We start from the raw sequence: 25,814 nt of genomic DNA on the forward strand, positions 1-25,814 counted from the left end.
GAGAGAGAGAGAGAGAGAGAGAGAGAGAGAGAGATTCACAATCAGTCCACTGTCACCCCTGTCAGACCACAGCAACATCACAGTCTACCTGAACAGAGCAATTCTCAATCATGAGGCATCAAAGCCAAAATAACTGAATAATATTAAGAAACGCTACAGAGAGAGTAGCGTAGAAACCTACAGATACCCACTAATTATCAAAATCCAGAAAAGAGACGTTAAATTCTACAACCACCTAAAAGGAAGCGATTCCCAAACCTTCCATAACAAAGCCATCACCTACAGAGAGAGGAACCTGGAGAAGAGTCCCCTAAGCAAGCTGGTCCTGGGGCTCTGTTCACAAACACAAACACACCCTACAGAGCCCCAGGATAGAAACACAATTAGACCCAACCACATCATGAGAAAACCAAAGATAATTACTTTACACATTGGAAAGAATATACAGAAAAACAGAGCAAACTAGAATGCTATTTGGCCCTAAACAGAGAGTACACAGTGGCAGAATACCTGACAAGCTTTGTCTAGTCGTGGCCAAACGTTTTGAGAATGACACAAATATAAATTTTCACAAAGTCTGCTGCCTCAGTTTGTATGATGGCATTTTGCATAAACTCAAGAATGTTATGAAGAGTGATCAAATGAATCGCAATTAATTACAAAGTCCCTCTTTGCCATGCAAATGAACTGAACCCCCAAAAAACATATCAACTGCATTTCAGCCCTGCCACAAAAGGACCAGCTGACATCATGTCAGTGATTCTCTCGTTAACACAGGTGTGAGTGTTGACGAGGACAAGGCTGGAGATCACTCTGTCATGCTGATTGAGTTTGAATAACAGACTGGAAGCTTCAAAATGTGGGTGGTGCTTGAATCATTGTTCTTCCTCTGTCAATCATGGTTACATGCAAGGACACACGTGCCGTCATCATTTCATTGCACGAAAAGGGCTTCACAGGCAAGAATATTGCTGCCAGCAAGATTGCACCTAAATCAACCATTTATCGGATCATCAAGAACTTCAAGGAGAGCGGTTCAATTGTTGTTACAACAATTGAACCGCTCTCCTTGAAGTTCTTGAAGGCTTCAGGGCACCCAAGAAAGTCCAGCAAGCGCCAGGACCGTCTCCTAAAGTTGATTCAGCTGCGGGATCGGAGCACCACCAGTACAGAGCTTGCTCAGGAATGGCAGCAGGCAGGTGTGAGTGCATTTGCACGCACAGTGAGGCAAAGACTTTTGGAGGATGGCCTGGTGTCAAGAAGGGCAGCAAAGAAGCCACTTCTCTCCAGGAAAAACATCAGGGACAGACTGATATTCTGCAAAAGGTACAGGGATTGGACTGCTGAGGACTGGGGTAAAGTCATTTTCTCTGAGGAATCCCTTTTCCAATTGTTTGGGGCTTCCGGAAAAAAACTTTTCCGGAGAAGACAAGGTGAGCGCTACCATCAGTCCTGTGTCATGCCAACCGTAAAGCATCCCGAGACCATCCTGTGTGGGGTTGCTTCTCAGCCAAGGGAGTGGGCTCACTCACAATTTTGCCTAACACAGCCATGAATAAAAAATGGTACCAACACATCATCTGAGCAACTTCCATCCGTCCAGGAACAGTTTGGTGATGAACAATGCCTTTTCCAGCATGATGGAGCATCTTGCCATAAGGCAAAAGTGACAACAAATTAGCTCGGGGAACAAAACATTGATATTTTGGGTCCATGGCCAGGAAACTCCCCAGACCTTAATCCCATTGAGAACTTGTGGTCAATCCTCAAGAGGCGGGTGGACAAACCACACCCCACAAATTCTGACAAACTCCAAGCATTGATTATGCAAGAATGGTCTGCCATCAGTCAGGATGTGGCCCAGAAGTTAATTGACAGCATGCCAGGGCGGATTGCAGAGGTCTTGAAAAAGAAGGATCAACACTGCAAATATTGACTCTTTGCATCAACTTAATGTAATTGTCAATAAAAGCCGCTGACAAAAATATCTGAAGACACTGAAGCAGCAAACTTTGTGGAAATTAATATTTGTGTCAGTCTCAAAACTTTTGGCCACGACTGTATGAATAGACTCATAGCCTTGCCATTGAGAAAGGCTGCAGTCGGCTATATACAGGGGTAAATGTGTGGGGGTACAGGTTAGTCACGATAATTTGTACAGTAGGTGGGGGTAAAGTGACTATGCATAGATAATAGACGGTGAGTAGCAGCAGTGTAAAAACAAAAGGGGAGGGGGGGGGTCAATGTAAATAGTCCGGGTGGCTATTTGATTAATTGTTCAGCAGTCTTATGGCTTGGGGGTAGAAGCTGTTAAGGAGCTGTTTTGTCCTAGACTTGGCACTCAGGTAACGCCTGCCGTGCGGTAGTAGAGAGAACAGTTACATAATTCTTTAACCGGGGCGGAGCCTTCGCCAGGGTTGCAATCTGAGCCCTGCACTCTTCAACATTTACATCAATGAATTGGCCACTATTCTAGAAAGATCCTCAGCCCCTGGTGTTAGTCTCCACAGTTCAGAAATGAATTGCCTGCTGCCGGTGGCTCCCGAGAAGCACAGCATCCCGCAGATGATGAGCACTACAGTCCCTGACTCAAATTCAAGCTGTATTACATCCGGCCTGAGATTGGGAGAACGGCCCAGCATTGTCTGGGTTTTGCCAGAGTAGACTGTCATTGTAAATACGAATTTGTTCTTAACTGACTTGCCTAGTTAAATAAAGGTTAAATATAATAACAATAAGTATCTGTCACCCACAGCACATGGCCTACAGCAGAGCCTGGACCTGCTAGAGCAGTACTGCCAGAACTGGGCCCTGGCAGTAAACACCCACAGCACATGGCCTACAGCAGAGCCTGGACCTGCTAGAGCAGTACTGCCAGACCTGGGCCCTGGCAGTAAATCACAAAAAGACTAAAATAATGATTTTCCAGAGACGATCCAGATCTCAGGGAATTAGACCAAAGTTCTCAATTGGTACAATATTTTTAGAGTACTGCACACACTACAATTACTGAGGTTTAAAAATAAGCTAAACTGGACACTTTAATGAGGCAGTGAATGAACTGAGAGGGAAAGCACGCAGGGCATTCTACGCCATTAAAAAACTAATTCAAATTGAAATACATATTAACATTTGTCTAAAACTAATTGAATGTGTCATTGAATTGCAATTGGCACATTGTGGCAGCGAGGTGTGGGGTCCACTTGCAAAACAAGATTTCCCTGTCAACAGTCAACAATGCATTCAGGGCAGAATTAGGCCAATATCCACTAATATTAAAAAGTCAAAAAAGAGCAATTAAGTTTTGGAAACATCTAAAATACAGTGACCCCCTCTCATATCATTACCAAGCCCTGCAATGCCAAGAGCTGAGCAAAGAAAAGAGTCCCCTCATCCAGCTGGTCCTGCGTTCACTAACCTGTTCTACTAACACACTGAAGCCTCAGTCCCCTCATCCAGCTGGTCCTGGGGCTGAGTTAACAAGCCTGTTCTACTAACACACTGAAGCCTCAGTCCCCTCATCCAGCTGGTCCTGGGGCTGAGTTCACTAACCTGTTCTACTAACACACTGAAGCCTCAGTCCCCTCATCCAGCTGGTCCTGGGGCTGAGTTAACAAGCCTGTTCTACTAACACACTGAAGCCTCAGTCCCCTCATCCAGCTGGTCCTGGGGCTGAGTTCACTAACCTGTTCTACTAACACACTGAAGCCTCAGTTCCCTCATCCAGCTGGTCCTGGGGCTGAGTTAACAAGCCTGTTCTACTAACACACTGAAGCCTCAGTCCCCTCATCCAGCTGGTCCTGGGGCTGAGTTCACAAACCTGTTCTACTAACACACTGAAGTCTCAGTCCCCTCATCCAGCTGGTCCTGAGTTCACAAACCTGTTCTACTAACACACTGACGCCTCAGGACCAGAACCTCCAATCAATCAAAATAAACCAAATTACAACACAGTCAAAACAAAACTACATTGCTTATTGGGAAACACAAGCACAAAGCTAAATGCAGTGCTATCAGGCCCTAAATCGACAGTAGCTAACTATTTGACCATGGTTACTGATCAAAACCTTAGAAAAACCTTGACAAAGTAACGTCTCAGTGAGCACAGCCTTGCCATTGAGAAGGGAAGATACAGGAAAACCTGGCTCCCTGTAGAGGAAAGGCTGTGCAACCACTGCACCACAGCAGAACCTGGCTCTCTGTAGAGGAAAGGCTGTGCAACCACTGCCCAACAGCAGAACCTGGCTCTCTGTAGAGGAAAGGCTGTGCAACCACTGCACCACAGCAGAACCTGGCTCTCTGTAGAGGAAAGGCTGTGCAACCACTGCCCAACAGCAGAACCTGGCTCTCTGTAGAGGAAAGGCTGTGCAACCACTGCAGAACCTGGCTCCCTGTAGAGGAAAGGCTGTGCAACCACTGCACCACAGCAGAACCTGGCTCCCTGTAGAGGAAAGGCTGTGCAACCACTGCACCACAGCAGAACCTGGCTCTCTGTAGAGGAAAGGCTGTGCAACCACTGCACCACAGCAGAACCTGTCTCCCTGTAGAGGAAAGGCTGTACAACCACTGCACCACAGCTGAACCTGACTCCCTGTAGAGGAAAGGCTGTACAACCACTGCACCACAGCAGAACCTGGCTCCCTGTAGAATCGTAGGGTTGTGAGCTCACTTCCCACGGGGGGACCAGTATGAAAATGTACGTTTTTGGATTCTGCCAGAGTTCAGTTCCAACAGTGAATCATCACAGAGAAAATGGCGTACGCAACAACAATACCCGTGATAATTCTCAGTCACTTTTTCCAGGGCCAGCAACTTCTGAGTCGCGCTGCCAATGCAATCTTAACAAGAACTGTTTGGGTTTTATAGTCAGAGAGAGCTTATTAGTGAAGAAAACACAGGCTTTTAAAAAGGAAATGACCTAGTGCTGTAGCTAGAGTGGGCATGGGTCCTATACCTTCTCTGCTTTAATGAACACATTACACAGAGTTAGCAGTTGGTTTGGGCACCGGGCACCGGGGAGCGGTTATGTGTCGGGGGTCAAGCTAACAGCTGATTACTAGACAAAGGTTCCTACTCTACTCTACTCTACTCTGCTCTGCTCTGCTCTGCTCTGCTCTACTCTACTCTACTCTGCTCTGCTCTGCTCTGCTCTACTCTACTCTACTCTGCTCTGCTCTGCTCTGCTCTGCTCTGCTCTGCTCTACTCTGCTCTGCTCTGCTCTATTGTACTCTACTCTACAATGCTCTACTCTACTCTAAAATGCTCTACTCTACAATGCTCTACTCTACTCTGCTCTACTATACGCTGCTCTACTCTACTCTACTCTGCTGTGCTCTACTCTACTCTACAATGCTCTACTCTACTCTACAATGCTCTACTCTACAATGCTCTACTCCGCTGTGCTCTACTATACGCTGCTCTACTCTACTCTACTCTGCTCTGCTCTGCTCTACTCTACTCTACTCTACTCTACTCTGCTCTGCTCTGCTCTGCTCTGCTCTACTCTACTCTACTCTACTCTGCTCTGCTCTGCTCTATTGTACTCTACTCTACAATGCTCTACTCTACTCTAAAATGCTCTACTCTACAATGCTCTACTCTACTCTGCTCTACTATACGCTGCTCTACTCTACTCTACTCTGCTGTGCTCTACTCTACTCTACAATGCTCTACTCTACTCTACAATGCTCTACTCTACAATGCTCAACTCCGCTGTGCTCTACTATACGCTGCTCTACTCTACTCTACTCTACTCTACTCTACTCCGCTGTGCTCTACTCTACTCTACTGTGTTCTACTCTACTCTGCTCTACTATACGCTGCTCTACTCTACTATACTCTACTCCACAATGCTCTACTCTACTCTACAATGCTCTACTCTACTCTACAATGCTCTACTCTACTCTACTCTACTCCGCGGTGCTCTACTCTACTCTACAATGCTCTACTCTACTCTACAATGCTCTACTCTACTCTACTCTACTCCGCTGTGCTCTACTCTACTCTACAATGGTCTACTCTACTCTACTCTACAATGCTCTACTCTACTCTACTCTACTCCGCTGTGCTCTACTCTACTCTACTCTGCTCTGCTCTACTCTACTCTACTCTACTCTACTCTACTCCGCTGTGCTCTACTCTACTCTACAATGGTCTACTCTACTCTACTCTACAATGCTCTACTCTACTCTACTCTACTCTACTCTGCTCTACTCTACTCTACTCTACTCTACTCTACTCTACTCCGCTCTTATTGTTGTTGTTTTAACAGGTCGATCAGCTATAAAGAATAAAATAGAATAGATTGTGGCTTACATCAATTTTAATTGTCTGCATCATTTCCAATCCCCCATATATATTTTTTTATAAATACATCTATATTTTATATATATATATTTCCCTTTATTATTTTCCCCTAACCCTACCACCCATCCCCTAATTTGAGTAATTGAATCCATTTTAGAATAAGGCTGTAACTTAACAAAATGTGGAAAAAGTCAAGGGGTCTGAATACTTTCCAAATGCACCGTATATATAAATTCCAGTCCTACTTTATCGAAGGCCTTTTCAAAGTCAGCTATGAGTACCAGGCATGGTTTCTCCATATTGTTTTATTATTTTAATTTAACCCTTATTTAACCAGGTAAATTGACTGAGAACACATTCTCATTTACAGCAACGACCTGGGGAATAATTACAGGGGAGATGAATGAGGCAATTGTAAACTGGGGATGATTAGGTGACCGATAAATACCAGCTTGGGAATTTAGCCAGGACACCAGGGGTTAACATCCCTACTCTACGATAAGTGCCATGGGATCTTTAATGACCTCAGAGAGTCCGGACATCCGTGTAACGTCCTAGCCAAAACACAGCACCCTACACAGGGCAACATCCCCAATCACTGCCCTGGGGAACTTTTTCTAGACCAGAGGAAAGGGTGCCTCCTACTGGCCCTCCAACACCACTTCCAGTAGCATCTGGTCTCACATCCAGGGACTGGCCAGGCCCAACCATGCTTGGCTTCAGAAGCGAGCCAGCAGTGTTATGCAGGGTGGTATGCAGGGTGGTATGCAGGGTGATATGCTGCTGGCTCAACATTCGTCATAGTATTCTATTGGTTCCAGTACTTGTCTTATATTATCTCCAATGTATCGTCCATGTAAAAAAAACTGTCTGATTAGGATGAATAATATCCGACAATACCTTTTTAATTCTATGCACTATTCTAGAATTGTTGCATCACAATACTGAAGGGGCCTCACATGTTTTTAATGGACTGGATCTTTATATTTACCAATCTTTATATTAACCACCTGGGTCCTGTTTCAGTAGTAATGAAATCAGACATTCTTGTTGAGTATCTGATAATCTACCATTTATATAGGAGTGGTTAAACAATGCTGATAATGGTCCTCTGAGTAAATCAAAACAAGTTTGGTATATCTCCACTGGTAAACCTCCACTGGTATATCTCCACTGGTAAACGTCCACTGGTATATCTCCACTGGTAAACCTCCACTGGTATATCTCCCCTGGTATATCTCCACTGGTAAACCTCCACTGGTATATCTCCACTGGTATATCTCCACTGGTAAACCTCCCCTGGTATATCTCCACTGGTATACCATCCAGCCCTGGAGTTTGGTAAGCCTCCACTGGTATATCTCCACTGGTATACCAGCCAGCCCTGGAGTTTGGTATATCTCCACTGGTATACCATCCAGCCCTGGAGTTTGGTAAACCTCAACTGGTATATCTCCACTGGTATATCTCCACTGGTAAACCATCCATCCCTGGAGTTTAGTATATATCAACTGGTATACCATCCAGCCCTAGAGTTTGGTAAACCTCCACTGGTATACCATCCAGCCCTGGAGTTTGGAAAACATCAACTGGTATACCATCCAGCCTTGGAGTTTGGTATATCTCCACTGGTATACCAGCCAGCCGTAGAGTTTGGTAAACATCAACTGGTATACCATCCAGCCCTAGAGTTTGGTATATCTCCACTGGTATACCAGCCAGCCCTGGAGTTTGGTATATCTCCACTGGTATGCCAGCCAGCCCTGGAGTTTGGTATATCTCCACTGGTATGCCAGCCAGCCCTAGAGTTTGGTATATCTCCACTGGTATACCATCCAGCCCTGGAGTTTGGTATATCTCCACTGGTATACCAGCCAGCCCTAGAGTTTGGTATATCTCCACTGGTATACCAGCCAGCCCTGGAGTTTGGTATATCTCCACTGGTATATCTTCACTGGTATATCTCCACTGGTATATCTCCACTGGTATATCTTCACTGGTATATCTTCACTGGTATATCTCCACTGGTATACCATCCAGCCCTAGAGTTTGGTAAACCTCCACTGGTATACCATCCAGCCCTAGAGTTTGGTATATCTCCACTGGTAAACCATCCAGCCCTAGAGTTTGGTAAACCTCAACTGGTATACAATCCAGCCCTGGAGTTTTCCCAGACTTAAAGGCTTTAATTGCATCAAGAAGTTCCTCCTCTGTAATTTACCTTCACATGAGTCTTTCTGTACAGATGTTCATTTTACATTATTAATAGGAAAAAAAATCCATACAATTAACTTTGGTTAGTGGAGATGAAGGAGACTGAAACGAAAACATATGCTAAAAGTACTCTTTCAAAATATTGTTAGGTGGATCATGGCATTTCAATGTTGCAAATTAAAAAATAATTTGTTGGATTTTCCGTCCAGTATATCTCACTATATCTCACAATGTTACTGGCAGTCTGTAGGGTATCTGCAGATGGACTACTCAAATAAAGTGTTACCCTCTAATCCACTACCCCATAATACACTCCAGTCTACTCTACTCCACGACCCTCTACTCCACTATCCTCTACTCCACTACCCCCTACTCCACTACCCTCTAATCCACTACCCCATACTACACTTCAGTCTACTCTACTCCACTACCCTCTACTCCACTACCCCTTACTCCACTACCCTCTAATCCACTACCCCATACTACACTCCAGTCTACTCTACTCCACTACCCTCTACTCCACTACCCTCTACTCCACTACCCTCTAATCCACTACCCCATAAAAATAATCCACTACCCCATACTACACTCCAGTCTACTCTACTCCACTACCCTCTACTCCACTACCCTCTAATCCACTACTCCACTCCACTCTAGTCTCCACTCCACTCCACTCTACTACAGTCTACTCCACTCTACTCTACTCCACTCTACTCAACTCTACTCTACTACACTCTACTCCACTCTACTCCACTCCACTTCACTAAACTGTACTCCACTCTAATACACTCTACTCTAATACACTCCAGTCTGCTCTACTACACTACACTTTACTCCACTACTACACTACACTCTATTCCACTCTACTCTACTACACTCCACTCTACTCCACTCGACTCCACTCTACTACACTCTACTCTACTCCACTCTACTCCACTCTGCTCCACTCTACTACACTCCACTCTACTACAGTCTACTCCACTCTACGCTACTCCACTCTACTCAACTCTACTCTACTACACTCTACTCCACTCTACTCCACTCCTCTACTACACTCTACTTCACTCTACTACACTATACTACACTCAACTATATTCAACTACACTCTACTACACTCCACTCCACTACACTCTATTACACTCTATTCTACTATACGCCACTCTACTCTACTCCACTCTACTGTATTCTACTCTAACATATTCTACTCTCCTACACTCTACTCTACTACACTAACATGCAGGTGCTTTATCCCTACCTAGGGCCTGAAGTTTTTCCTGGTCAGGGTACAACGACATGGTAAGCAAAACTCCTGTTCCTCCCCCTCTGGACTCACCTTGCGGTACTTGACAAAGTATGCGTTGATTGGATGTCCCCAGTCACGGCCCGCCCTCCACTCCAGGTCATAGACATCAGGTTTGTGAGTCTGAGGAGGGCTAGTAATGATTGGTGCTTCAGGAGTCGGCCGGTCGCTGCTCCTCTCTGTTGGTTGGCCCATGGTGTCCCATAGCCCATCCCCTTCTCCTAGCCCCTCCCCTAGCCCTTCCCCTTCCTCCTCGGGTGGGAGGAGCTCATCTCCCTCGTCGCTCTGGATTGGGTGGACGGAGGTGGGTGCAGCGTCGATCAGAATATCAGCGGTGGAACCAGGCTGAGGTTCTTGTTCTTCTAGAGATAGAAAGAGAAGTTTAAGATTAAACCAGGCTGAGGTTCTTCTTCTAGAGATAGAAAGATATTCAGATTAAACTGTATCCAAGTATAACATCGAAGCTTGAAACTTTGATCACAAATCATATTGTGATGTTTTTAATACATTTTCTTGCTATGAATTCAGATGCAAATAAACTGAATGTTCTTTCTGGGGCCGGTTGCACCAGTTGTTATGAAACGCTAGGTTAGCCGTAGCTACGCTCTTAGAAATAAAGATGCTATCTAGAACCTTACAAGGTTCTTCGGGTGTCCCCATAGGAGAACCCTTTTAAGAAACCTTTTTGGTTCCAGGTAGAACGTTTTTGGTTCCAGGTAGAACGTTTTTGGTTCCAGGTAGAATGTTTTTGGGTTCCGTGTAGAACCCTTTCCAAAGAAGGTTCTACATGGAACCCAAAATGGTCCTACCTGGAACCTAAACGTTTTTTCCCCCTATGGGGACAGCCGAGGAACCCTTTAGGAACCCCATTTTTTTCTAAGAGTGTACAGTGCCTTGCGAAAGTATTCGGCCCCCTTGAACTTTGCGACCTTTTGCCACATTTCAGGCTTCAAACATAAAGATGTAAAACTGTATTTTTTTGTGAAGAATCAACAACAAGTGGGACACAATCATGAAGTGGAACGACATTTATTGGATATTTCAAACTTTTTTAACAAATCAAAAACTGAAAAATTGGGCGTGCAAAATTATTCAGCCCCTTTACTTTCGGTGCAGCAAACTCTCTCCAGAAGTTCAGTGAGGATCGCTGAATGATCCAATGTTGACCTAAATGACTAATGATGATAAATACAATCCACCTGTGTGTAATCAAGTCTCCGTATAAATGCACCTGCACTGTGATAGTCTCAGAGGTCTGTCAAAAGCGCAGAGAGCATCATGAAGAACAAGGAACACACCAGGCAGGTCCGAGATACTGTTGTGAAGAAGTTTAAAGCCGGATTTGGATACAAAAAGATTTCCCAAGCTTTAAACATCCCAAGGGGCACTGTGCAAACGATAATATTGAAATGGAAGGAGTATCAGACCACTGCAAATCTACCAAGACCTGGCCGTCCCTCTAAACTTTCAGCTCATACAAGGAGAAGACTGATCAGAGATGCAGCCAAGAGGCCCATGATCACTCTGGATGAACTGCAGAGATCTACAGCTGAGGTGGGAGACTCTGTCCATAGGACAACAATCAGTCGTATATTGCACAAATCTGGCCTTTATGGAAGAGTGGCAAGAAGAAAGCCATTTCTTAAAGATATCCATAAAAAGTGTCGTTTAAAGTTTGCCACAAGCCACCTGGGAGACACACCAAACATGTGGAAGAAGGTGCTCTGGTCAGATGAAACCAAAATTGAACTTTTTGGCAACAATGCAAAACGTTATGTTTGGCGTAAAAGCAACACCCTGAACACACCATCCCCACTGTCAAACATGGTGGTGGCAGCATCATGGTTTGGGCCTGCTTTTCTTCAGCAGGGACAGGGAAGATGGTTAAAATTGATGGGAAGATGGATGGAGCCAAATACAGGACCATTCTGGAAGAAAACCTGATGGAGTCTGCAAAAGAACTGAGACTGGGACGGAGATTTGTCTTCCAACAAGACAATGATCCAAAACATAAAGCAAAATCTACAATGGAATGGTTCAAAAATAAACATATCCAGGTGTTAGAATGGCCAAGTCAAAGTCCAGACCTGAATCCAATCGAGAATCTGTGGAAAGAACTGAAAACTGCTGTTCACAAATGCTCTCCATCCAACCTCACTGAGCATGAGCTGTTTTGCAAGGAGGAATGGGAAAAAATTTCAGTTTCTCGATGTGCAAAACTGATAGAGACATACCCCAAGCGACTTACAGCTGTAATCGCAGCAAAAGGTGGCGCTACAAAGTATTAACTTAAGGGGGCTGAATAATTTTGCACGCCCAATTTTTCAGTTTTTGATTTGTTAAAAAAGTTTGAAATATCCAATAAATGTCGTTCCACTTCATGACTGTGTCCCACTTGTTGTTGATTCTTCACAAAAAAATACAGTTTTATATCTTTATGTTTGAAGCCTGAAATGTGGCAAAAGGTTGCAAAGTTCAAGGGGGCCGAATACTTTCGCAAGGCACTGTAAATTCGACTATGTGATCCGTATTGTTGCACCAACCAAAAACACCAGTTGCACCAGTTGCACCAACCAAAAACAAAACAAGTTGAAGCTAAGTCCGGCATAAGCAATGCGCACTCATGAAATTTGATGCTTCATAACGATGGTTGCTAGGCAGCGCACTTTACTAAGCTGTTACATGGCCCATAATTATTGCGACTACAACTACACGGCCCATCATTATTACAACTACAACTACACGGCCCATCATTATTACGACTACAACTACACGGCTCATCATTATTACGGCTACAACTACACGGCCCATCATTATTACGACTACAACTACACGGCCCAACATTATTACGACTACAACTACACGGCCCATCATTATTACAACTACAACTACACGGCCCACCATTATTACGACTACAACTACACGGCCCATCATTATTACGACTACAACTACACGGCCCAACATTATTACGACTACAACTACACGGCCCATCATTATTACAACTACAACTACACGGCCCACCATTATTACGACTACAACTACACGGCCCATCATTATTACGACTACAACTACACGGCCCATCATTATTACGACTACAACTAAACGGGCCACCATTATTACGACCACAACTACACGGCCCACCATTATTATGACTACAACTACACGGCCCACCATTATTACGACTACAACTACACGGCCCATCATTATTATGACTACAACTACACGGCCCTCCCTTATTACGACTACAACTACACGGCCCACCATTATTACGACTACAACTACACGGCCCACCATTATTACGACTACAACTACACGGCCCATCATTATTACGACTACAACTACACGGCCCATCATTATTACGACTACAACTACACGGCCCATCATTATTACGACTACAACTACACGGCCCATCAATATTACGACTACAACTACACGGCCCACCATTATTACGACTACAACTACACGGCACACCATTATTACGACTACAACTACACGGCACATCATTATTACGACTACAACTACACGGCCCAACATTATTACGACTACAACTACACGGCCCACCATTATTACGACTACAACTACACGGCCCATCATTATTACGACTACAACTACACGGCCCATCATTATTACGACTACAACTACACGGCCCACCATTATTACGACTACAACTACACAGCCCATCATTATTACGACTACAACTACACGGCCCATCGTTATTACAACTACAACTACACGGCCCGCCATTATTACGACTACAACTACACGGCCCACCATTATTACGACTACAACTACACAGCACATCATTATTACGACTACAACTACACGGCCCATCATTATTACGACTACAACTACACGGCCCATCATTATTACGACTACAACTACACGGCCCATCATTATTACGACTACAACTACACGGCCCATCATTATTACGACTACAACTGAATTATGAAAATATTGCAATAATATAATAATATATTTCAATAATCAGCTAATGAATATTGAAAACATGTTTTAAATGGTTGGTTATTTGAAACTCCCAGAGTCGCCCACCCTGTAAAGCATGCTTTAAACAGGGACAGTCAGTCTGCTGCAGAGACCCAACAGGGACAGAGTCAGTCTGCTGCAGAGACCCAACAGGGACAGAGTCAGTCTGCTGGGACAGTCAGTCTGCTGCAGAGACCCAACAGGGACAGAGTCAGTCTGCTGCAGAGACCCAACAGGGACAGAGTCAGTCTGCTGCAGAGACCCAACAGGGACAGAGTCAGTCTGCTGCAGAGACCCAACAGGGACAGAGTCAGTCTGCTGCAGAGAACCAACAGGGACAGAGTCAGTCTGCTGCAGAGACCCAACGGGGACAGAGTCAGTCTGCTGCAGAGACCCAACAGGGACAGAGTCAGTCTGCTGCAGAGACCCAACAGGGACAGTCAGTCTGCTGCAGAGACCCAACAGGGACAGAGTCAGTCTGCTGCAGAGACCCAACAGGGACAGAGTCAGTCTGCTGCAGAGACCCAACAGGGACAGTCAGTCTGCTGCAGAGACCCAACAGGGACAGAGTCAGTCTGCTGCATAGACCCAACAGGGACAGAGTCAGTCTGCTGCATAGACCCAACAGGGACAGAGTCAGTCTGCTGCAGAGACCCAACAGGGACAGAGTCAGTCTGCTGCAGAGACCCAACAGGGACAGAGTCAGTCTGCTGCAGACCCAACAGGGACAGAGTCAGTCTGCTGCAGAGACCCAACAGGGACAGAGTCAGTCTGCTGCAGAGACCCAACAGGGACAGAGTCAGTCTGCTGCAGAGACCCAACAGGGACAGAGTCAGTCTGCTGCAGAGACCCAACAGGGACAGTCATTCTGCTGCAGAGACCCAACAGGGACAGAGTCAGTCTGCTGCATAGACCCAACAGGGACAGAGTCAGTCTGCTGCAGAGACCCAAAAGGGACAGAGTCAGTCTGCTGCAGACCCAACAGGGACAGAGTCAGTCTGCTGGGACAGTCAGTCTGCTGCAGAGACCCAACAGGGACAGAGTCAGTCTGCTGCAGAGACCCAACAGGGACAGAGTCAGTCTGCTGCAGAGACCCAACAGGGACAGAGTCAGTCTGCTGCAGAGACCCAACAGGGACAGTCAGTCTGCTGCAGAGACCCAACAGGGACAGAGTCAGTCTGCTGCATAGACCCAACAGGGACAGAGTCAGTCTGCTGCAGAGACCCAACAGGGACAGAGTCAGTCTGCTGCAGAGACCCAACAGGGACAGAGTCAGTCTGCTGCAGAGACCCAACAGGGACAGAGTCAGTCTGCTGCAGAGACCCAACAGGGACAGAGTCAGTCTGCTGGGACAGTCAGTCTGCTGCAGAGACCCAACAGGGACAGAGTCAGTCTGCTGCAGAGACCCAACAGGGACAGAGTCAGTCTGCTGCAGAGACCCAACAGGGACAGAGTCAGTCTGCTGCAGAGACCCAACAGGGACAGAGTCAGTCTGCTGCAGAGACCCAACAGGGACAGAGGAGGGACTATGTCTCCGACGTGGACCACAGGCCAGCAGGAAAGCAGGGCTGGAAAGTTTTACATTGGGAACAAGTCTTTTCAATCTACATAAAATAACAAGAAACTCCTGGATACTCACAGCACTACACAATAATGCTTTGTTAGTTATTTTCATTATAAACTGGTCCAGAGAGCTGTAAATGGGGATGTCAGGGAGGCTGGGAGGAGGTTGGGCAGGAGACACAGAATATTACACTATATTACACTACCTTACAGTATATTACAGTACATCACAGAATATTACACTATATTACACTACCTTACAGTATATTAGAGTATATTAGAGAATATTACACTATATTACACTATATTACACTACCTTACAGTATATTAGAGTATATTAGAGAATATTACACTATATTACACTACCTTACAGTATATTAGAGTATATTAGAGTATATTAGAGTATATTACACTATATTACACTACCTTACAGTATATTACAGTGTATCACAGAATATTACACTATATTACACTACCTTACAGTATATTACAGTATATTAGAGTATATTAGAGTATATTACACTATATTACACTACCTTACAGTATATTACAGTCTATCACAGAATATTACACTATATTACACTACCTTACAGTATATTACAGTATATCACAGAATATTACACTATATTACACTACCTTACAGTATATTAGAGTATATTAGAGAATATTACACTATATTACACTACCTTACAGTATATTACAGTATATTAGAGAATATTACACTATATTACAGTATATTAGAGTATGTTACAGAATATTAAAGTAAATTACAGTATGTTACAGAATATTAAAGTATATTACAGTATATTACAGAATATTACAGTATATTAGAGTATATTACAGAATATTACAGTATATTACACTACATTGCACTATGTTACAGAATATTACAGTATATCACAGTATATTACAGTATATTACAGTATATTACAGTATATTAGAGTATATTACAGTATATTACAGTATATTACAGTATATTAGAGTATATTACAGAATATTACAGTATATTACAGTATATTACAGTATATTAGAGTATATTACAGTATATTAGAGTATATTACAGAATATTACAGTATATAACAGTCAGTGACGGTCGGTGTGATTTTATTTTCATGAGCAGGGCCTTATTTCTATTACAGCATATTGGATGACTGTCCTTCATTTTCCATTCACCCAGCTCAATGTAACATTGACAGGTTTAAGCTACTACATGATACTCTAATTTTCCATATACCCATCATGAGGTTGCTACAACCTAGCCTATGAATGAAAGTTTACTGTATGTTTAATCCCGTTTCATTCCATTTTCTTGAATAAACCCCTAATGAATATACCCCTAATGAATACACCCCTGATGAATACACCCCTGATGAATACACCCCTGATGAATACACCCCTAATGAATACACCCCTAATGAATACACCCCTGATGAATACACCCCTAATGAATACACCCCTAATGAATACCCCCCTAATGAATACACCCCTGATGAATACACCCCTGATGAATACACCCCTAATGAATACACCCCTAATGAATACCCCCCTAATGAATACACCCCTGATGAATACACCCCTGATGAATACACCCCTAATGAATACACCCCTGATGAATACACCCCTAATGAATACACCCCTGATGAATACACCCCTAATGAATACCCCCCTAATGAATACCCCCCTAATGAATACCCCCCTAATGAATACACCCCTGATGAATACACCCCTGATGAATACACCCCTGATGAATACACCCCTAATGAATACACCCCTAATGAATACACCCCTGATGAATACACCCCTAATGAATACACCCCTAATGAATACCCCCCTAATGAATACACCCCTGATGAATACACCCCTGATGAATACACCCCTAATGAATACACCCCTAATGAATACCCCCCTAATGAATACACCCCTGATGAATACACCCCTGATGAATACACCCCTAATGAATACACCCCTGATGAATACACCCCTAATGAATACACCCCTGATGAATACACCCCTAATGAATACCCCCCTAATGAATACCCCCCTAATGAATACCCCCCTAATGAATACACCCCTAATGAATACACCCCTGATGAATACACCCCTAATGAATACACCCCTGATGAATACACCCCTGATGAATACACCCCTAATGAATACCCCCCTAATGAATACCCCCCTAATGAATACCCCCCTAATGAATACACCCCTGATGAATACACCCCTGATGAATACACCCCTGATGAATACACCCCTAATGAATACACCCCTAATGAATACACCCCTGATGAATACACCCCTAATGAATACACCCCTAATGAATACCCCCCTAATGAATACACCCCTGATGAATACACCCCTGATGAATACACCCCTGATGAATACACCCCTAATGAATACACCCCTGATGAATACACCCCTAATGAATACACCCCTAATGAATACACCCCTGATGAATACACCCCTAATGAATACACCCCTGATGAATATACCCCTGATCACACGTCAACATAGTTCCCTTTCATACCAGACAGATACAAACAGCTTGTTGTCTATATAATTCCTTCTCCGCATCTATCTACGCGCTCTACTTCAATGAACAACTCATCAGTTATATGTGACCAGGCGAAGAAACCTTTCCAAGTCAAACCTTCATATTATAACCGCTAAGTGCTCCACACATCGTTATCCTCATATCTGTATTTCTATTTTAGTTCACTTTTATTTAACCAGATAGGCCAGTTGAGAACACCTTTATTTAACCAGGTGGCCAGTTGAGAACACCTTTATTTAACCAGATAGGCCAGTTGAGAACACCTTTATTTAACCAGGTGGCCAGTTGAGAACACCTTTATTTAACCAGATAGGCCAGTTGAGAACACCTTTATTTAACCAGATAGGCCAGTTGAGAAAACCTTTATTTAACCAGGTAGGCCAGTTGAGAACACTTTTATTTAACCAGATAGGCCAGTTGAGAACAAGTTCTCATTTACAGCTGAAATCAGAAGTTTACATACACCTTAGCTAAATACATTTAAACTCAGTTTTTCCCAATTCCTGACATTTAATCCTAGTAAAAATTCCCTGTCTTAGGTCAGTTAGGATCACCACTTTATTTTAAGAATGTGAAATGTCAGAATAATAGTAGAGAGAATGATTTATTTCAGTTTGTATTTCTTTCATCACATTCCCAGTGGGTCAGACGTTACACTCAATTAGTATTTGGTAGCATTGCCTTTAAATTGTTTATCTTGGGTCAAACTTTTCGGGAAGCCTTCCACAAGCTTCCCACAATAAGTTGGGTGAATTATGGCCCATTCCTCCTGACAACATGTCAACAGTCTTTATATAAGTTTTTAGGCTTGTTTTTTATTAAATTTACTTTTTGTTACATTGCTGCCTGCAATAAGATGAGGGACAGTGTCTGACAGACCAACCAACCTGCACATGTCCTCTGTGCTTGTTGTTGTTGTTGTTATGTTAATAATTATGTTAATATTGTACCAAAGTAAGCTTTGGCAATATGTACATTGTTATGTCATGCCAATAAAGCACATTGAATTGAAATGAATTGAGAGACATGGAGACAAAAGGGGAGAAGGCGAGAGAGGGAGAGAGAGAGAGAAAGAGAGAGAGCTGGAGAGAGAACGGGAAAAAGCTAGAGAGAGCGAGAGAGAGAAGGAGAGAGAGAGAGAAGGACAGAGAAAGAGAGCGAGCTGGAGAGAGAAGGGGAGAAAGTGAGAGAGAGCGAGAGAGAGAGAGACAGAGAGAGAGACAGAGAGAAAGAGATGAGAGACAGAGAGAGAGAGAGAGAGAGAGAGAGAGAGAGAGCTGGAGAGAGAAGGATAGACAGAGAGAGAGAGAGAGAGAGAGAGAGAGAGAGAGAGAGAGAGAGAAAGAAGGAGAGAGAGAGAGAGAGAGAGAGAGCTGGGAGAGAGAGAGAATGAGAGACAGAGCTGGAGAGAGAAGGAGAGACAGAGAGAGAGAGAGAGAGAGAGAGAGAGAGAGAGAGAGAGCTGGAGAGAGGAGAGACAGAGAGAGAGAGAGAGAGAGAGAGAGAGAGAGAGAGAGAGAGAGAGAGGAGAGACAGAGAGAGGAGAGACAGAGAGAGAGATATAGAGAGACAGAGAGAGAGAGAGAGCTGGAAAGAGAAGGGGAGAAAGTGAGAGAGAGCGAGAGAGAGCTGGAGAGAGAGAGGGAGGGAGAGAGTAAGTGTGTTTCTCTCTCTAGGTGTAGTGTAGCTGGGGATGATTCTCCTGGTATTTGAATGGTTGCTGTGAGGAATGTGGGCAGCTGGCGCACTCCCATATCCCAGGTTAGTGTTACCAGTTCCAAGCCTGTTGATTTAGTAAAGTGAACCCACTGCTGCCTGCCTGCCACACACACCCAAAACACAGCCCCTTACCCTCCCCTGCTCTGTCCTCTTTCCCTGCTCTGTCCCTACCCTAACATGCTCTGTCCCCTTTCCCTGCTCATTTCCCTACCCTACCCTGCTCTGTCCCCTTTCCCTGCTCAGTTCCCTACCCTACCCTGCTCTGTCCCCAATCCCTACCCTGCTCTGTCCCCTACCCTACCCTGCTCTGTCCCTCCCCTGCTCTGTACCCTTTCCCTGCTCATTTCCCTACCCTACCCTGCTCTGTCCCCTTTCCCTACCCTGCTCTGTCCCCTACCCTACCCTGCTCTGTCCCTCCCCTGCTCTGTCCCCTTTCCCTGCTCAGTTCCCTACCCTACCATGCTCAGTCCCCTTTCCCTGCTCAGTTCCCTACCCTACCATGCTCTGTCCCTACCCTACCATGCTCTGTCCCAACCCTACCCTGCTCTGTCCCTACCCTACCCTGCTCTGTCCCTACCCTGCTCTGTCCCTACTCTGCTCTGTCCTTACCCTGCTCTGTTTCCTACCCTTCCCTACTCTGTCCCTACCCTGCTCTGTTCCCTACCCTGCTCTGTTCCCTACCCTGTTCAGTCTCTACCCTGCTCTGTTTCCTACCCTTCCATACTCTGTCCCTACCCTGCTCTGTCCCTACCCTGCTCTGTCCTTACCCTGCTCTGTCCCTACCCTGCTCTGTCCCTACCCTGCTCTGTCCTTACCCTGCTCTGTCCCTACGCTGCTCTGTCCTTACACTGCTCTGTTTCCTACCCTTCCCTACTCTGTCCCTACCCTGCTCTGTTCCCTACCCTGCTCTGTTCCCTACCCTGCTCAGTCTCTACCCTGCTCTGTTTCCTACCCTTCCCTACTCTGTCCCTACCCTGCTCTGTCCCTACCCTGCTCTGTCCTTACCCTGCTCTGTTTCCTACCCTTCCCTACTCTGTCCCTACCCTGCTCTGTCCCTACCCTGCTCTGTTCCCTACCCTGCTCAGTCTCTACCCTGCTCTGTTTCCTACCCTTCCCTACTCTGCAGAGACAGAGTTAGGGGCTAGGGGTATTAGGTCAAAGATAGATTCTCCACAGCCTATATATCACAGTCACAGATCAGTCCATTAGCTATACATCAGAGTCACAGATCAGTCCATTAGCTATATATCAGAGTCACAGATCAGTCCATTAGCTATATATCACAGTCACAGATCAGTCCATTAGCTATATATCACAGTCACAGATCAGTCCATTAGCTACATATCACAGTCACAGATCACTCCATTAGCTATATAACACAGTCACAGATCACTCCATTAGCTATATATCACAGTCACAGATCACTCCATAAGCTATATATCACAGTCACAGATCCCTCCATTAGCTATATATCACAGTCACAGATCATTCCATTAGCTATATATCACAGTCACAGATCGGTCCATTAGCTATATATCACAGTCACAGATCACTCCATTAGCTATATATCACAGTCACAGATCAGTCCATAAGCTATATATCACAGTCACAGATCACTCCATTAGCTATATATCACAGTCACAGATCAGTCCATAAGCTATATATCACAGTCACAGATCACTCCATTAGCTATATATCACAGTCACAGATCAGTCCATAAGCTATATATCACAGTCACAGATCACTCCATTAGCTATATATCACAGTCACAGATCAGTCCATAAGCTATATATCACAGTCACAGATCAGTCCATAAGCTATATATCACAGTCACAGATCACTCCATTAGCTATATATCACAGTCACAGATCAGTCCATAAGCTATATATCACAGTCACAGATCACTCCATTAGCTATATATCACAGTCACAGATCACTCCATTAGCTTTATTTATTTATTTTAACCCTTATTTTACTAGGTAAGTTGACTTAGAACACATTCTCAATTACATCAATGACCTGGGGAATAGTTACAGGAGAGAGGAGGGGGGATGAATGAGCCAATTGGAAGCTGGTGATGATTAGGTGACCATGATGGTATGAGGGCCATATAACTGGAGTAGGGGGCCATGATGGTATGAGGGCCATATAACTGGAGTAGGTGGCCATGATGGTATGAGGGCCAGATAACTGGAGTAGGTGGCCATGATGGTATGAGGGCCAGATAACTGGGGTAGGTGGCCATGATGGTATGAGGGCCAGATAACTGGAGTAGGTGGCCATGATGGTATGAGGGCCAGATAACTGGAGTAGGTGGCCATGATGGTATGAGGGCCATATAACTGGAGTAGGTGGCCATGATGGTATGAGGGCCAGATAACTGGAGTAGGTGGCCATGATGGTATGAGGGCCAGATAACTGGAGTAGGTGGCCATGATGGTATGAGGGCCAGATAACTGGAGTAGGTGGCCATGGTGGTATGAGGGCCAGATAACTGGAGTAGGTGGCCATGATGGTATGAGGGACAGATAACTGGAGTAGGGGGCCATGATGGTATGAGGGCCAGATAACTAGAGTAGGTGGCCATGATGGTATGAGGGCCAGATAACTGGAGGCCATTCTAGAAGATCCATTTCAGCAGAACACAATTTCACTTAGAGCCCCAAAAAGACTATGACTGGTTGTTTGGGATTGGATGTGGGATGGTGGGGAGGGAACTGGAACCTAGCAACACAAATATACATCAATCAATTAATAAATCAATCAATCAAATGTATTTATAAAGCCCTTAGACCGGAACAGTTGAACTGTGACCGGAACTTTCTTAGCAGGAGCTCAACGCTGGCCAACTAAACATAAACAGAACAGAGACACGAACACAACTGACAGTGTACTCCTTTAAAGACAGCCGACAGTAAACAGTTTATATATACAACAATATCATTTAGTTGAACAGGCAGCAGAGATGCTCTGATAACAACCTCTGGTGCCTGGTACCTGGTAACCCACGGAGCCAAAGATCTGCCGGGACCATGTTTTAGTACTCAGCTTATCTAACTCGCATCTAGTTCTCACTGTAAACACACCAGTGTTGCTGCACATCATAGCAGAATAAATCTCTCTTTCTGCACTGAGAGTTGGAGGAGGCAGGAGAGAACAGAACGAAGGGAGCTCTGGTCTGGTCTCAGCTCAAACCACTACCACACTATCTCTCAGCTCTGGTCTGGTCCCAGCTCAGACCACTATCACACTATCTCTCTGCTCTGGTCTGGTCTCAGCTCAGACCACTATCACACTATCTCTCTGCTCTGGTCTGGTCTCAGCTCAGACCACTATCACACTATCTCTCTGCTCTGGTCTGGTCTCAGCTCAGACCACTACCACACTATCTCTCAGCTCTGGTCTGGTCCGAGCTCAGACCACTACCACACTATCTCTCAGCTCTGGTCTGATCCCAGCTCAGACCACTATCACACTATCTCTCTGCTCTGGTCTGGTCTCAGCTCAGACCACTATCACACTATCTCTCTGCTCTGGTCTGGTCTCAGCTCAGATCACTACCACACTATCTCTCAGCTCTGGTCTGATCCCAGCTCAGACCACTACCACACTATCTCTATGCTCTGGTCTGGTCCCAGCTCAGACCACTACCACACTATCTCTCTGCTTTGGTCTGGTCCCAGCTCAGACCACTACCACACTATCTCTCTGCTTTGGTCTGGTCTCAGCTCAGACCACTACCATACTCTCTCTCTCTGCTCTGGTCTGGTCTCAGCTCAGACCACTACCACACTATCTCTATGCTCTGGTCTGGTCTCAGCTCAGACCACTACCACACTATCTCTCAGCTCTGGTCTCGTCTAGGTATACAGAAGATAGCCATATTTGGTAAAAGACCAAGTCCGTTTTATGGCAAGAACAGCTCAAATAAGCAAAGAGAAACAACAGTCCATCATTACTTTAAGACATGAAGGTCAATCAACCTGGAAAATGTCATGAACTTTCAATGTTTCTTCAAGTGCAGTCGCAAGAACCATCAAGCGTTATGATGAAACTGGCTCTCATGAGGACCGCCACAGGAAATGAAGACCCAGAGTTACCTCTGCTGCAGAGGATAAGTTCATGAGAGTTACCAGCCTCAGATTGCTGCCCAAATAAATGCTTCACAGAGTTCAAGTAACAGACATCTCAACATCAACTGTTCAGAGGAGACTGTGTGAATCAGGCCTTCATGGTCGAATTGCTACAAAGAAACCACTAAGAAGAAGAGACTTAGTTGGGCCAAGAAACACGAGTGGAAATCTGTCCTTTGGTCTGATGTCTCCAAATTTGAGATTTTTGGTTCCAACCGCCGTGTCTTTGTGAGAAGCAGAGTAGGTGAGCGGATGATCTCAGAATGTGTGGTTCCCACCGTGAAGCACGGAGGAGGTGATGGTGTGGGGTGCTTTGCTGGTGACACTGTCTTATTTAGAATTCAAGGCACACTTAACCAGCATGGCTACCACAGCATGGCTACCACAGCATTCTGCAGCGATACGCCATCCCATCTGGTTTGGGCTTAGTGGGAATATAATTTGTTTTTCAACAGGACAATGACACAAAACACACCTCCTGGTTGTGTAAGGGCTATTTGACCAAGAAGGAGAGTGATGGAGTCCTGCATCATATGACCTGGCCTCCACAATCAACCGACTTCAACCCAAAATAGATGGTTTGAGATGAGTCGGACTGCAGAGTGAAGGAAAAGCAGCCAACAAGTGCTCAGCAAATGTGGGAACTCCTTCAAGACTGTTGGAAAAGCATTCCAGATGAAGCTGGTTGAGAGAATGCCAAGAGTGTGCAAAGCTGTCATCAAGGCAAAGGGTGGCTACTTTGAAGAATCTCAAATATAAAATACATTTGGATTAGTTTAACACTTTTTTGGTTACTACATGATTCCATATGTGTTATTTCATAGTTCTAATGTCTTCACTATTTTTGTACAATGTAGGAAATAGTAAAAATAAAGAAAAACCCTTGAATGAGAAGGTGTGTCCAGACTTTCGACTGGTACTGTACTTCCATTCCATTTTCAACTGGTTCCCGGGGGACCTTCAGACGATACTTGTGAGGCCTGTCGGCGTCCTAGAGAAGAACCCGAGTCTCTCATCTTTCCACAGAGGGGTCATATCAGCGTGTAGCCCAAACTGTTTGGACTCTATAGTCAGAAGTTGGCGGATCGGCTGTAACCGACTTCAGACGAGGAAGTGATCCACAGGCGGATGTGGAAGTGATCCACAGGCGGATGTGGAAGTGATCCACAGGCAGATGTGGAAGTGATCCACAGACAGATGTGGAAGTGATCCACAAGTAGATGTAGAAGTGATCCACAGGCAGATGTGGAAGTGATCCACAGGTAGATGTGGAAGTGATCCACAGGTAGATGTGGAAGTGATCCACAGGTAGATGTGGAAGTGATCCACAGGTAGATGTGGAAGTGATCCACAGGTAGATGTGGAAGTGATCCACAGGCAGATGTGGAAGTGATCCACAGGCAGATGTGGAAGTGATCCACAGGCAGATGTGGAAGTGATCCACAGGTAGATGTGGAAGTGATCCACAGGTAGATGTGGAAGTGATCCACAGGTAGATGTGGAAGTGATCCACAGGCAGATGTGGAAGTGATCCACAGGCAGATGTGGAAGTGATCCACAGGCAGATGTGGAATTGATCCACAGGCAGATGTGGAAGTGATCCACAGGCAGATGTGGAAGTGATCCACAGGTAGATGTGGAAGTGATCCACAGGTAGATGTGGAAGTGATCCACAGGTAGATGTGGAAGTGATCCACAGGTAGATGTGGAAGTGATCCACAGGTAGATGTGGAAGTGATCCACAGGTAGATGTGGAAGTGATCCACAGGTAGATGTGGAAGTGATCCAAAGGTAGATGTGGAAGTGATCCACAGGTAGATGTGGAAGTGATCCACAGGTAGATGTGGAAGTGATCCACAGGTAGATGTGGAAGTGATCCACAGGTAGATGTGGAAGTGATCCACAGGTAGATGTGGAAGTGATCCACAGGTAGATGTGGAAGTGATCCACAGGCAGATGTGGAAGTGATCCACAGGCAGATGTGGAAGTGATCCACAGGTAGATGTGGAAGTGATCCACAGGTAGATGTGGAAGTGATCCACA

The 25,814-nt window shown here is 45.0% G+C and overlaps 1 protein-coding gene across 2 annotated transcripts in view; it reads right to left on the bottom strand.

Moving 5' to 3' along the window:
• Positions 1 to 25,814, bottom strand: part of LOC139382385 (cell adhesion associated, oncogene regulated) — a 131,237-nt gene that overhangs the window by 43,627 nt on the left and 61,796 nt on the right. Inside the window, exon 8 of one of the 2 annotated variants that reach the window (XM_071126393.1) lies at positions 9,855 to 10,183. In XM_071126393.1, the coding sequence (XP_070982494.1) occupies positions 9,855 to 10,183 (329 nt within the window). The remainder of the gene's footprint in view (positions 1 to 9,854; positions 10,184 to 25,814) is intronic. The other variant, XM_071126394.1, reaches the window with a different exon arrangement.

This window comes from Oncorhynchus clarkii, chromosome 24, assembly GCF_045791955.1.
Source record: "Oncorhynchus clarkii lewisi isolate Uvic-CL-2024 chromosome 24, UVic_Ocla_1.0, whole genome shotgun sequence".
Lineage (NCBI taxonomy): Eukaryota > Metazoa > Chordata > Actinopteri > Salmoniformes > Salmonidae > Oncorhynchus > Oncorhynchus clarkii.